This window comes from Belonocnema kinseyi, chromosome 3, assembly GCF_010883055.1.
Source record: "Belonocnema kinseyi isolate 2016_QV_RU_SX_M_011 chromosome 3, B_treatae_v1, whole genome shotgun sequence".
NCBI classification, from domain to species: Eukaryota; Metazoa; Arthropoda; class Insecta; order Hymenoptera; family Cynipidae; genus Belonocnema; species Belonocnema kinseyi.
This window is the reverse complement of record NC_046659.1, coordinates 76,580,885-76,595,838: the sequence shown is the minus strand read 5'-3', so window position 1 is coordinate 76,595,838 and position 14,954 is coordinate 76,580,885. Positions and strand designations below refer to the sequence as shown.

Genomic DNA, 14,954 nt, shown 5'->3' with positions numbered 1-14,954 from the left:
AATCCTCAGATAAAAAACCCTTCCACTTATTGGTAACGATCCAAGTGCTAATAATTGTTAGACAAAAAACTAATGATAAAAATATATTTGAATATAACTATACATACCGACAAAATCGCATTCAGGAGTACAACATATGCCCGCAGTATGATCATCGAGAATTTCGGCTTTGTGCAAAGAAACACAAAAGAATAAAAGAAAAATAGGCATACGAAAATTAATCATAATTTACTGATTTAAAGGCCTTCTTTTAATTAAAATAATACTATTTAATCACGAATAATTATCCACTAATGCCTAACTTCTGTCTTCCTGCTTCGTGTGCACAAATCTTTTTGTAGAGAATCTAAAAAAAATGATAACTTTGTAAATAATGTACATTTAAAGTATAAGTTCGATAAAGAAAAACATGTAATTTTACGATCACGCTTTGGTCAATAAAGATAGTTGGATGGGTCGAAAATGTATTTTTTAAAGCAAAAAATATTGTTAAGCTATTTCTGTGTTTTTGTACATTCTATTGACGTAATAATATTTTAATGTATAGGTATTTGTACTGGAGTTTCAAAATAAGTAGCCAAATATTTAATCGAAGCTATTTGCACTGAAATTTTTTCTTACGCAGAACCTGATATGTATACTTTAATCGGTCAGATACGTAAGACTCGGAAGCATCAATTAAAAATATTATCGAACTGCTCCCGTATCCAGTGAAATTGCAATAGAATTTTCTCTGTACAATTTTTAAGTTTAGGGGTGAAAGCCCAGGGCCTGCAGGCCCGTTGAAATGCGAAATTCAGAAAAGATCCGAAAATTTTCCAAGAAAATTTATAGTTTCGTGAATAAATGGCTTTACTGTGCGTTAATATTTAATTAAATGAGGAGAGCCTGAAGGGTCTTAAGTGAGGGTGCGTATACCTGTCATTCTTCAGAGATTAGGACTCTATTTTCGATATTTTCAAAAATATCATCCGCAGAGCAATAAGAAGCAATAAATATAAAAATCAAAATCAAGAGTTCGATTGTAGTAAAATTATTCCTAAAAGACTTAACGAAAGCACGTTTTAGACAGAAGTACAAAATAAAAAAAAATTAGTTCTCTGCGCTGATAGCTTCTCTATACCTTTCTTTTGCCATGATCTTTTTGTCAGCTGGTGCCAAAAACTCGATAACGAACATACTTCATTCTCAAAGTTAAGGAGAACTATATCAGGCCTCGAGTGCGTAACAGAAACAATTATTGAGAAAAAGTTCCAGCATATGCGGCTATTCTCATTATTGACAATTGACTAGATTTCCCTGGGATCATTTAGAGAAACGGGATTAGGGTTAATGCCATAAGAATGACAGAGACGGTGATAGAGCATTCTTAGTGGCGCAATGTGCTTTTGTATGTAGGTCGTCACCGCATGAGTTCGTTAACTAGATATGTGTGTCCGAGATGTTCGGAGTGTGTATTGCACGTTTCTGCAGCTATCATCGGGAATCTCTTACCTCAAAATGTGGTGACGGTATGCTCAAGTGGAAATGACTCCGCTTTGATATGACGAAATGAAATCCTTTTTGTCCGACTTTAATGCGGGTGATTTAAGGAAAGCAAACTCTAGCTCATAAGACATCGACTGATCCTCCACATTTCTGTGGAATATGCCTTGCATCCTCTTGTCGATGAGCTATTCACGGAAAAACTGTGCTTTCTTATTCCGTTTTCTTAGGATAAAGCACACGAGAAATATCTGAGCATTTTTACCAAATATAATTTCAAGTACAAATTGAAAGCAGATGAATTAATTGAATATAAAAGAATTTTCAATAAAACTGTTGAAGTCTCAAACTAAACAGATTAATTTGCAACCAAACAGTTGCAGTTTCGCTTAAGAGAGATGAAATTAATAATTATAAAGATAAATTTTGTAACCAAAAAGATACATTTTTAACAACGTAGTTGAAATATCAATGAAAAAAGGTTTTTCAATCAAGAAAGAAAAAAAATGTCAACCAAACTCTTAAATTTTAAAGTAAAAAATGCGAATTGTCTACAAAGCATTTCAACTTTTTACCATGCGGGAAGACTTTAAATGAAACTATTTAATTTTTAATTAAATAATTAATTTTTTAGAGAAAATGATTAGATTTTCAACCAATCGATAAAATTTTGAACCAAAAAATAATTAAAATTTGTTTAAACTCTTTTTCCAATTCATGTATAAATCTTAAATGATGTGAATTCTACATAAAAAATCTTATTAATGTTTAAAACATTTTATATTAATCTATAATATTAAATTTTAATGCATATTTACTAACTTTTATCCAAAAAATAAACTGATGTGTTATAATTAGATTACTTACTAGCCTAAGCAGTTCGAAAAATTAGAGTATAAAATTGGAGGGAGCAATAAAGTACTTCTTACAACTTTTTTTAAGAATATTTTTTAACATATTAATAGGAATTTTATTAAGCATAAAGATGAAATAAATTTCATATTATTTATAATCTTCCTATTCTTGCTTTTCAATTTATTTTATAATTTTAAGTGAATTATACCATTTTATTTTGATAAACCCTATTGGATTTTCCTTGTCCCAGTATTGACTTCTTTTGTGTCCCCCTTAAGAATATACACCACAATTTTTGTCTTTATTAAAATTTCACTTTTAGTCATGTAAAATAAAATAGGGTTATATTTGATATGAAAATATTAATTATTAATATAAATTTATTATAATTTAATGCGCAACTCATTAAGAATTAGTACAACTAGATAATAAAAATTACCTGACAATTGGGTCAAATAAGATGTCGATTGCCTGAGAAAACAAAGTCTACTGCTCTAAACATGTGCATTCTACATCCTAGTCATGTAAAATTTCGTGCGTCAGCAAAAAAGAAAACATTCTTGCTGAAACCAGATTCTGTGGAAGGTCATCCACACCTACTTACACATATCCTGGAATTTATAATTATAATATATCTAACGTGGGAATAATAAAAGTTAAGAACTATTTGCTATCCAGGACGTTCTGTGATCTTTGGATCCTTTTGGTAGCTGATAAGCCTATGGCATATAATGCTATATCTATATATATATTTCACTCTCCCACACTTAATATACGCACACATTTTTCCAGAATCCTCTATTTATTATAACTCTCCATTTTTTTTTCTTTTTAACAGATACAACTGATTTGGTACATATGAACTTATTACTAGATATTCGATTGCGCTTTTACTCTTTCAGATCGACGAAGTAGCACATTATTTATAGGGTCATCATTAGGCTCTTTTGATTTATATTTGCTTAATTGGTCGATGTGACGCACCCAAATTAAATCCTCGGCGCAAAGAAGGTAGAAGGACGATAGTACTCTGGGGGACCAGCCTAAAGGGCTTCACGTAGGGCGGCCAAGCAATGGTGGACTCGGGTGCGTTTGCCGGGACAGGAGGAGGATTTTGATTTTTGAGACATACGTCTGGAGGAGGATCAGAGAGAGGGAGAGAGAGAGAGACAAGTAAGGACATTCGGACCCTCAATAAACGCTTACCGGTCCTCGAAGGAAGTTTTAGCAAAAGGCAACCAGAGCTGCGAGAAAGCTTACGAACCTTGGAAGAAGAGAAAAGAGAGGGCGACCGGAACTGCAAGAAAGCTTACCGACCCAGAAGAAATAGAGAGATAGGAGAGCGGACGAGGCGGAGCTGCGAAAGCATACTGAGCTCTGAAAGATAGTAAAGAAGGTGGGCGAAGCTGCAGAGAGCTTACCGTCCCTGAAAAAGAAAAGAATTCGTGTCGAGGCTGCAGAGAGCTTACCGTACACGAGAGAGAGAGAGAGAGAGAGAGGGAGAGAGGGAGAGAGAGAGAAGAATTCGGTGAGGTGAGTGAGCTTGGAGGATGAGGATTTGCGAGAGCAAGGAGAGAGAGGGGCTGCAGTTGCGGCTGCCTCCTCCATCCCTACTCTACGCAAGGTTGAGCGCGCAGCTCAATGTTAAACCAGCGACAATATGGCACGTAGTGCGAAAGTTCAAAAAAACATGTAGAAACAAATAATGTACAAATAAAATGTGTATAAAATAATAATAATCAGGATGCAAATAATGCGATGTAGTTGACAGTACATAAAACGATGATATATCAAGGGCAAGAGAAAACAAAATGAAAGAGAGAAGATAATATTAGAAATGTAGAGAGTAAAAATAACGCATGCAAAAACGAGAAAGATACAATAACATAAAATAGGAAAATGCTTGCGGAATATAAAATGTATTTACAAGAGGAAAATTCAACGATATAGGTTGATAGATAAATGTTAAAATAAGAGAGTGAGTAAAAGTAAAATTAAAAGCAAAAAGTAAAAGTGAAAGTGAAAGTAAAAGTAAAAGTAAAAGTGCGCACTTAAATTTGTTCACTATTTAATTTAATAATTTAATTATTATCTAGCCTAAAAGTTGCCCTCTCACTATGATTGGAATTATTCTTATTTTATTAAAAGGGGAGAAATTCTATTAATTTCGTTTTCAATTCGTTTGACCATCACTGGCAGGTTTTCACACTTGGAGGGAAGAAAGAGAGAAAAGAGAGAGAGAAAGCGAAGGGTGACGCGGAGTGAGTCATGCCTGGCGCGTGATGGGAAGCCTGTCATCATAGCTGCGCTAGGTGTGATTTTACTGCTCTCTTTCTTCCATCCAAGTATTTCGACTCAGGGAGAGAAAGGCCAGGTCGTTGAACAGAAACTTAAAAGTGATTTAACCCGGAAGATTTTCCCAGGTCGAGTTCATGTTTAGTAAACACGACCGCGGAATCATTCCGAGCAAATTAGTTTTCAGTGGTTATCAATATGGGGACCGTAACAATCCTCTGTTGTATGAAGTCCATAGCTGTCAATTTCAAAACCTAAATAAATTACTTCGTCTTGAAAGAACTTACACTTTGATAACTTCAGAGTTAATCCGCATTCGTGCACTCTTGCCAACGCTTGATCTAAGATCTCTAAATGTTTTTTTTCTGTTTTACCTGTGATTAATATATCGTCTAAGAGTGCGCCGACGCCTCTTATTTCTGCTAGTACTTGTTCAATAATACTTTGGAAAGAACCCGGACCCGTCGCTACACCAAACGGTAATCGTGTAAACTGAAAAAGTCCTAAATGCTTATTAATTGTTACGAATTTTCGTGACTCAGAAGCTAGAGGAAATTGGTTATAATTATTATTACACCATTAAGCCATTTCCCTTTCGAGGTAGGCATGACCCGCTTGGTGGGGGAAAGGATTCATGTGTGGAACGGATAGAAAATTTTCAGATTGACCCAGAATTCTCGTGTTATTTATGGAAATAACACGTTCGTTCCGCAAAACTGCTCCGACCCAGGTTGCTGATCAATCTCTCTAGCAATCACCCCAAGTGAAGATCCTCACAAAGCCGTTATGTAAAGTTCCTCACTTGAGTCCATTAGTTGCCAAGGTCTTTTGTTTCAGGCGTCATTCACTCTACTGACAGTGTTTTTATTAATTATTTGCCGCCATACTTTCCTGTCCTGGCATACTTCTCTAGCTTCTTTTATGTCCATGCATTTTTTCATGCAGGCTCTCGTGTTTCTGTAACTTCTTATGTCTGTTCTAACTAGGGTCTCATTCACACATTCTAACCATACTTTCCGCGGTCTATCTCTGGGTACGCTGAGATTTACTTTACCTTGATACACTTGTTTCGTTAGTCATTCATTTGTCATTCTCTCAACATGTCCGAACCATCTTAACCGATTTCTTTCCCATGTGTCTACTAGCGTCTCTTCTGCACCACCTTCTTTTAGAATTATCTCGTTACTTACTTTGTCCATCAGAGTTTTCCCGCATATTATGCGCATCAATTTCATGTCAATAGCGTTAATTTTACTCCTATCTTTTTCTTCATTAGTCCATGTTTCGCTACCGTATAGTGAAGTCGGTACAAATATAGCTTTATGTATTGCCATTTTAGCTTTACTTGGCATATTTTTACTTCTGATAAGGAGACCTGCTCTACCAAGTACCTTCTTACCTTCGTTTATACGTCTATTTAAAGCTAAATATAAATCCAATCTCGTAAATTGTAATCCTCCTTGAATTAACATCAATAAATCTTCGATTCGAGGCAGTGGGTGCCTATCTATTTCTAAGAATAGATTCAACGTTATCTTGAAATCCCCGCAAAGTCGCATTTTACCATTTTCACTCATAATCGGTACAATCGGTGTGGCTCAGTCACTGAAACGAATCAGTACCAATATTTTTTCCTTTTTTAGCAGTTCTGTAATAGTATCTTCTACTTCACTTTTTATCGCTGTAGGTAAAGGTCTACTTTTTTTTATACGGGCTGCGTCCCTTATTTTACTTTAAATTCTAAATTGCCTTCATTAACACAACCCAATTTGTCTGTAAATACCTGCTTATACTATTCAAGAATTTTATTGAGCCCCGCTGGTACTGGTTCTGTTCTAAGTTCACATTTATTGCTTATATCATCTAAGGCATGTAACTGTTTTATCTGTTTTGGATACACAGGAGGCCATCGTTCAAAAGCTTTTAACCATTGTCGACCCATCAAAGTTCCATGTCCTTCTTTCGCAATATAAATTTTCAAAAATCGAGAATCCTTTTCTAATTCTAGTTTCAATTTTTGCATTACCCCAATAGGTTTAAAAATTGAACCATCATAAAATTTAATTTCTACATGAGTTGATAATATTTGCTTTTTTGAAAATTAACCTTTCTTTTTATGCTAATATCATGATTGTATAAAATGTGCCCGGATCCTCTTCAACTTCTAATGCTACATTCTCTATGATTAGTTTTAATTCACTCTGTTCGACCTTATTGGGGCACGCATCTTTCTTATCTATACAATATAGTCCTGTTAATTCAAATGAGTGTACATTTTCATTATCATTTTCAAGTTCATTTGCGTTAACGAAATTTTGCCTAAACTGATTTGAAGAACTTCTCTTTATGCCCCTGCACATATTTTTCAAATGACCTCTTATGCCGCAATTGTTACATGTATACAACTTATACCTACAATCTCTTGCGAAATGATTAATTTTACCACAACAATAACAACTTTGCTTACTCTGTGCTGTGTCGCTACTTCTCGAATCTGATTGCCTTGCTCGTTCGTCTCTGTTGTTGGTTGATGTCCTTTCCGTTGACCTTTTTTTTTAAGGCGCTTGTAGCTGTTTTTATCTGTTCTGTCACTGAAGTTACTAATTGTGCATATGTCCAGTCTTTTGGTAATTTGCCTTGTTTTACATTTCGTTTTAAGAGCTGAGTACATTTCACGATCTAACTTTGTTACTAGAAACGCAGCTTTTTTACATCACCTGTCGCTTCCGCTGCCAGCATACATAATTCAAATCTTTCCAAATACTCTTCCAAATCATCGATCTCCGACTGGAAATCTGCGAATGAATTACCCGATGCCATTTTGTTTAAATCAACTTCTACAGTTTCCAAATTATTTAATTTAACTTTGTCGTCTGAATCGAAGTTCTTTTTCTCTTCTAACTTGTATTCTATTTTTTCTATTTTTGTGTCATTTAATAAATTAATCTTTTCTTTTAATAACGAAGAACCGAAACGTTCTTTATTTTCATTCTCCGACATTTGATCTCAAAAATGAGGGAAAATTTAAACTATGTTAAATCTCGAATTTCACTTTGCTGCGATTACTGGAATCCCATCCTTGTCGCCACTATAATATATCTAACGTGGGGGTGATAAAGGGTAAGAACCATTTGCTGACCAAATCGGGACTGCGGAAACTTGTGTGTGTGTACCTCTGCTATCCAGGAGATTCGGTTATCTTCGGATCTTTAGGGTAGGTAGGTTTAACGCGTTCGGTCGACGATGACTAAACCTCACGACTAACTTCACACTTAGAATATTAAGAGAAAAATCTTGGTAACCTTAAAACCCTAAAATATTTTATTTTGAATATTTGAAATTTCTGAAAAATTGAACATTAAAAACTTACAATTTAAATTTATATGAAATCTATTAAATTAAATTAGGCTAGAATTTAAGGAATAAAATCAAAGTCCAATCTGTTTCTTAACCTGTATCTTTATACGTCAATTATTAAATACATTCTACTTTTCTTTAGTAACATAATAGGTATTACTTATTAGGAAAAAAGGATAGTCATATTTGAGTATTTTCTTAAGTCCTACAACATTGATCGAAACTCAAAAAAGTTTAATTTTGCACGGGGGGCTTGGCTTTAAACAATGTTGATGTCCTTCGTGATTCTCATTTTACCTTACCGTTGTGTAATTCATCTCCTGATAAAAGTGAAAATCACTAAAAAAATTCTACAAAATATACTTCGTTTCAAATGAATCGTTAATATCACACGAAAATAAACTTTATATCATTTATTTAATAAAAATTTTAATTACTTTGAGTCATTATATTTTATGTCCTCCATTTATTAAACTAATTTGGTAAATTTTAAAGAACGAATTTTCTCCGTGTATGCTATAGTTTGAATTTAAATATTTGCATTGCGATATACATTTTAAAACAACCATATTAGGTACTATAAACGTTCAAGCTTAAATTATGTAAAAATGACACATATTTTCTAACTTTTAAAGACGTTTAATTTTTCTATACGCTGAATAAATCCACTTCCGGTACATTTTATAACATGGATATATAAAATTATATTTATTATTAAACGAAAAAAATTATATCGAAAATGAAATTAAAAAATAAAAATAAGTATCGTTATTTTTAAATTGTGGAATTGAACACAATTTCTGAGCCTTGGTTTTGTAATAATTGCAGACATAATTTTACGCTTTACTTCTGCGAAGCTTTATGTAATTATATGAAAATTCGTGACATATATAGGTGAATAATCTAACTTTATTTCTAAATATTTAATGATAATACATTTTTCATGAATCATAGTTAAATATTTTAAAAGCAAATCTTTTCAAAGCTTAATATTAAAACAGCAGTTTTTTCCATGTAAATAATTCAAGGGACGCAAGAGCAAATTTTTTGTCTTGTAAAAATTATAGTTAAGCCTGAATTTATTTATATTCTTAAAACAAAATAAGCATTACATAATATGCGTGTCTTCTTGTAAGTAAATTCGAGTGCAACAAATCAAAGACGCAGTGCGCTTTTTTTGTTAATAATTATTATTTTCTTTAACCTTAATTACATACATTATCAATTTGTATTTCTAACGAATTCAAAACACCAGAATTTTGAATTAAAGTTTATAATGTGTCTTAGCCTCCTATAACTTTTAAAAATAGAAATTTCAAAAGATTTTAATTTATTTTAACACTTCTACGTGTTTACTAAATTTCATACAAAATAAAGTGAACCTAATTTAAAAGGTATCGAAAAATAGCCTATTATTCGTAGAACCCATTGTTATATTTCCAAAATAGTTGAATGGCAGTGAAAACGAAGATTATTTTTCTTAAAATTAGAATCCACTTTATTAGTTAATTTATAAAAGAACATTTTAAAAGTCATTTAATAATGAAATATTTATTTCTAATCATGTTTTACCATACGGAACACTTCTTGACTGGATTCATTTTGGAACCAACTGGACAATTAAAGTCTTTTGCAAATTCTGGCCTGTTAGAAAATGTACCTATGATTCTGAATTCAGATGGACTATGATCATTTGTTTGGACGATCTTTTTCAGAAATTCTGGTGTGTACTTGGCACATTGTTGAATAGCTGCATGGATCCAGAAAAGCTGTGATTGTGAATAATTTGTTAATCCAGGCAGTTTGGGTTCGGGTCCGTTTCGTTTCACCCACTCTTGATAGGCTAGGTACGCCACTTTTACGCCTGCGTTGTCATTAATGTTTGTTCTTTGTGTAGAGGCACCATTCAACTGAAAATAGTTAAATACTTTTTATTGTGTTAAATGCATTGAATTGCATTGAAGCTTATCTATTTCTTTTAGTTTTGGAATTAATAATGACAGCAAAAAGTCATATATGGATGAAGTTTAGAATTCTTTTATGAGAAAAAAAGCTGAAAAAAGTTGTAACACTATTTTTATCTCTGCACATATACATACTCTAAGGCCAACTTCTTCAGCAGTATATTTTCCGTACTGTTTAGTGATGCAATCAGCATTTGCAAGATATGTCTTTTTCGTTTCTGGCGTCATATAAGCATCCAGAGTATCAAAAAGCTCAGTAATTTCATGCCCCATATTAAACGAACCGATGCCAGCGTAATTCATGTATTGAGGTCCACCCTTAACGAAGAAAACATCCTGTAGATTTCCAGCAGGCATTTCTAAAGATTAAAATTCATATATCAATTAAATAAACGTGTTAAAGTTATAAATTTCTAACCTTATAATATTAAAAACATTTAATTTCTTTAAAATATTCAAAAATCAATGTTATAAATCTTGGGTCTCTACAAGAGGAACCTACACTCTTCGGATTTTTTTATTCACATTTCTTCCATTATTTATTTTCTAGAAAATCACTTTTTTCTCTGAAGGTTAATCTTCTTGTTATTAATTCTTTCTTTTTCATAAAAATTAAAGTATTCCAGTTGAATGTTTATAATTTTAGTCGAATATAAAATGAAAGTTCATCGTTTTGATTAAAAATTTAATTCTTGGGTTAAAAAAGAGCTGTTTGATTAAAAATTTGTTTTTTATTTGGACATTTCTTGGCTGAGTATTATTTTTTCTTTTTAACTGAATATGTAACTATTAGTGAAATTTAATATTCCATAGTTTTGGTTGAAAATTCATCTGCTTCTTTGAGCATTAATTTTTTCAACTTAAAATTTAATAATTAAATTTTGTTTGAAAATTTATCTTTTTTAGTGAACTTTAATTTTGTTTTTGAAAAATTTAATTTCAGTTAAAGATTCATTGTTTTAGTTGAAAACTCTTATGTTTGCTTGATAATTAAATTTTTTATTTTTTTTTATTTTTTATTTTCCTTTAAAAATGATTAATCTTTTAGTTCTAAACTCAACTATTTGATTGCAAAATTGTTTTCTTTAACTGAAAATTCGATTACCTCGTTATAAATTCAGGTATTTTGTTAAAAAATTTTATTTTTCGGTCGAAAATTCATTTTTTTATTCGAGCATTAATCTTCTTGTATAAAAATTAAGATTTTTGGTCAAAAATCAAGTGTTTCAGTTGAATATTCATGATTTTATTTGAAATTTAATCTTTTTCGTTGGAAATTAAGGTATTCGAATATAAGATTCATAATTTTATTTGAAAATTCATCACTTTGGTTAAAAATTGAACTATTTGGTTAAAAATTTGTTATTTTTTGATTAAAAATTAATTTTTCTGATTTGAAAGTCTGATTATGTCATGTTATCTAAAAAATTGATATTTTTTCAGTAGGAAATTTAAGTATTTGTTTCAAAATTGATTTATACTGGAAATTGTTTTCTTTTTTGTTATAGGGCGTTTTGAATGAATTTAACGAATAAATATAAATATTTCCATTTTTCGAAAAATTTAAATATGTCAATTTTAGTTGACCGGGAAAATTAAAAAGTTTAACCGGAAAAAAACTAAGAAATGACCAGGAATTTTAAATCGTCCGATAAATCGCCAACCTGCTATAACTGGAAGCAGTATGAATTTAAACAAAATTCTGAGCGTTTTAGGTTCCCTTTGTTAACCCAAAACACCCTTACAGTCATATAAGAATTTATCAATAATATAGACTTGCCAATGCCATTTCCTTCTTCTGAAAAGAAGGGGCCTACAATTGCAGTTTGGCCATGAAGCGTCCAGTGTGATGTGTTTACAGACTGCCTTAATTGATTAAAATCATAGTAATAACTGAAAACGGACATGGTTGATGCTGCTTGAAAGTAATCATTCGGGGTTGCTTCCGCGTTCTTGAAAAATTCGTTAAGAATCTTGTCATCGAAAAATTCATTCGGACATCCAATAAAATTTTTCATAGATGCAAGTCTGTTTAGAGCATTTATCCTTGTTTTTTCGTCCATCCATTTAGCCTGAAATAAAAGTATAAGAAATAATGATATACAAACAGAGGGATTAAAAATGTATAGTAACGGTGGAAATAATCTATGTTATAATATTAACAGGTTTATTTTTTCCCTATAATCATTAATATAACTCTAGAAATAGTTAACTCTACAATAATGAAAACTTTTTAGTTCTTCGACTAATTTAAAAATACAGGGTGCTTTCCATAAGTGTTGCGAATTTCGAAAAAATATATATTGCACGCGATAATAAAATAAAGTTCACGTGTTTTTGCATTTTGATAAGAAATTAATTTATAAGTGGTAAGCACCCTTAACTGCATTTTATTATATTTCTGCAAAAGAAAGTAATTTTCGCGTGCAAAATAGAGCAGCCAAATTTCCTCACGAAGATGGTTTAAAAATCTGACTTTCTCAATTTACATTAGTCAAACAATTTTATGGGGGTATAATACCCCAAAAGATGCTATGATTATGTAATGAAATAATCAAATAGGTGTAAATTGAAGCTGAAAAATTAAAAAACAACATATTTCACACAAGATAGTAAAATAAGGTTCCCGTGTTTTTGTATTTTTACGAGAAATTGATTTATAGAGGGTATCCACCCTTAAATGCATTGTATTGCGTTTCTATATATATATATATGTTAAGGAAATTTATATCTTACATATAAATTTATATTTATAGAAATGTATAAATTACATTTTTAAGTAATGTATTTTAAGAAATTAAGATATTTAAACATTCTTCGTGAAGAAATTTTTGTGCTTTATTTTTCAAGCGAAACTTTATTTGCCAGAACGATAGTAAAATGCAGTTAAGGGTGATCACCTCTTATAAATAAAGTTTTTGTGAAAATGCAAAAACACGTAAGCTTTATTTTATTATCGCGTGAAATATATATTTTTCCAGATTTTTTTAGTTAAATTCATGTATGTTTGTAAATTTTTTGTATAATTAAAAATTATTCTGGGACAGTTTACCCCTCAAAATTTGCGTTGATCAAATTTATAAAATCACATTTTTCATCTCTTATTTTTTTTAGAAATAAACTTACTGCCTTTTTTTCGCAAAAATAATAGGCGCAACAATTTTCACATAAAGATCTACACATATAGAACATTTCAACCACAAATATATCTTTATTTTTGTAATATCTCTCATAACATGCTGTCGTTATATAAACAGACACAGTAAGCGAATATAATTAAAAATTCTGATTTTTTTATCGAAATTTAAAAACATAAAAAAAAAGATTTTCAGGAAAAACTCAGTTTTTTCAATACTTTTGAAAACTACGTTTTTTAAATATTTTTTTTTCGTAAAGTATTTAAGCTTCCTAAAAAAGGTAAGATGTGTTTATTGTTGAACTTTATAGATGTGCAAACTATTAAGTAAAAATTCGTTTGTTTCTTCCGTTGGTTTCAAGAAAAATGATAAAAAAAGATTATAATTTCTTCGTGATCAATTGAAAGAAAAAGAATTCCCGCGTCAAATAAAAAAATGGAATAGCTATGCTCGTTCGAAGAATATTTCATTTAGAAAAAATGTTATGTTTTTAAATTCGCAGATTATTTTTCAAATTATTATTAAACATGAAAGAGAATATATTTGTGTAGAATCTTCGAAATACTTGCTGATTTTTGTTCATTCTAGAATCACATATTTCATTAAAGAATTATGCTGAGACCATGGCCTAGGCTTGTTTTAAAATTTTGCTTCACCTCAAATGGAATCAATAATTTTCTAATATGATTTACGTATACAAAATATATAATTTTTTCGTAGAAATCTTATTGTTTCTACAAGAAAGTTCTTTCAGTTTTTGATGGTTGTTTTCTAATTTTTTAAATACTTTTTCACCTTTCACTTTCGGCTGTCTTTATGAGAATTTTTGTATTACTTTAAATTTTAGAAACTTTATTTTCATTAGAACTACGCTAGCTATTAATTAATTATGAATACTAATTTCTTTCCTATTGTTTATCACATTTCATCAATAAATGGATCCAATTTCTCTTTTTATTATTTTCTAATAGTTTTTCTCACAGTTTTTTTCACAGTCGACACAAAATTTGATGACGCCTGTATGACATCGTTACGACATTTTTACGACAACTTTACTATATCCTGTATCCATGTCGTTACGGTGTCTTTGAGATTTTGTAAGAATATCATCAGAGAATACGAAATCTTAACGATATCGTCAAGATACCATAACGACATGAAAATAGGATGTCGCAAAGTTGTCGTAAAGATGTCGTAAGAATGTCGTTAAGATGTTGCCAAATTTTGTGCCCACTGTTCTATACCTATTTTCTACAGTTTTATTACTTCTGAAGAAATGTATAATTTTTTATCCTCTATCTCCTTAGAAGTAAGGTTTTAATAAGTAAATGAAAAAATCTTACCTCTTGTATCATTTTCTTGTACTGATTTTCAATATCGAGTGCTAATTCTTCTGCACTTTCCTTAGATGTTGGACTGAAGTGTTTCCTGACATACAGAGCACCGATACTCAATTTAAGGTAAGTCGCAAGTGCCTGATCAAGGCAGTCCTGTCGTCTATGTGTTATTTTATTTTCACCATTCATAATATTTTTAAACTTCAATTGGCGTTTTCGAATTTCTGCAGTTAAAAGATCTAAATCATCCTGAACTGCTCTCCATAACTGGTAATTTGCCTGTACCCTTCTGGGTGTATTTTTTATCAATTTTTCAAAATCTTTGAAAAAGGAAGGCTCGCCCACTATTATTGTTTCCTTATCGTCAATTACGATGCTAGATTTAATAGCTGAGTAAAGCGAGTTGAAGTACACTTTCCAGGGAATACTCCGATATTTTTCAGATAGGTCTGTCACTGTCATTCGATTATTAGCAGCAGTTTGATTGCTTTTATCATGTTCACCTTTGGAGATCTAGTTTTTGA

The 14,954-nt window shown here is 31.2% G+C and overlaps 2 protein-coding genes across 2 annotated transcripts in view; both read right to left on the bottom strand.

Moving 5' to 3' along the window:
- The window catches only part of LOC117170232 (neprilysin-2-like), a 28,377-nt gene extending 28,017 nt beyond the window's left edge, over window positions 1-360 (bottom strand). Inside the window, exon 1 of the mRNA XM_033356857.1 lies at window positions 108-360. Within this exon, the coding sequence (XP_033212748.1) occupies window positions 108-225 (118 nt within the window). The 5' untranslated portion in view covers window positions 226-360. The remainder of the gene's footprint in view (window positions 1-107) is intronic.
- A 6,756-nt stretch (window positions 361-7,116) lies between these two features.
- The window catches only part of LOC117169884 (neprilysin-2-like), a 70,364-nt gene continuing 62,526 nt past the window's right edge, over window positions 7,117-14,954 (bottom strand). Inside the window, exons 5-11 of the mRNA XM_033356393.1 lie at window positions 14,716-14,943; window positions 14,437-14,568; window positions 11,737-12,028; window positions 10,092-10,315; window positions 9,653-9,902; window positions 7,353-7,553; window positions 7,117-7,271 (exon numbers count right to left, since the gene is read on the bottom strand). Of these exons, the coding sequence (XP_033212284.1) occupies window positions 7,117-7,271; window positions 7,353-7,553; window positions 9,653-9,902; window positions 10,092-10,315; window positions 11,737-12,028; window positions 14,437-14,568; window positions 14,716-14,943 (1,482 nt within the window). The remainder of the gene's footprint in view (window positions 7,272-7,352; window positions 7,554-9,652; window positions 9,903-10,091; window positions 10,316-11,736; window positions 12,029-14,436; window positions 14,569-14,715; window positions 14,944-14,954) is intronic.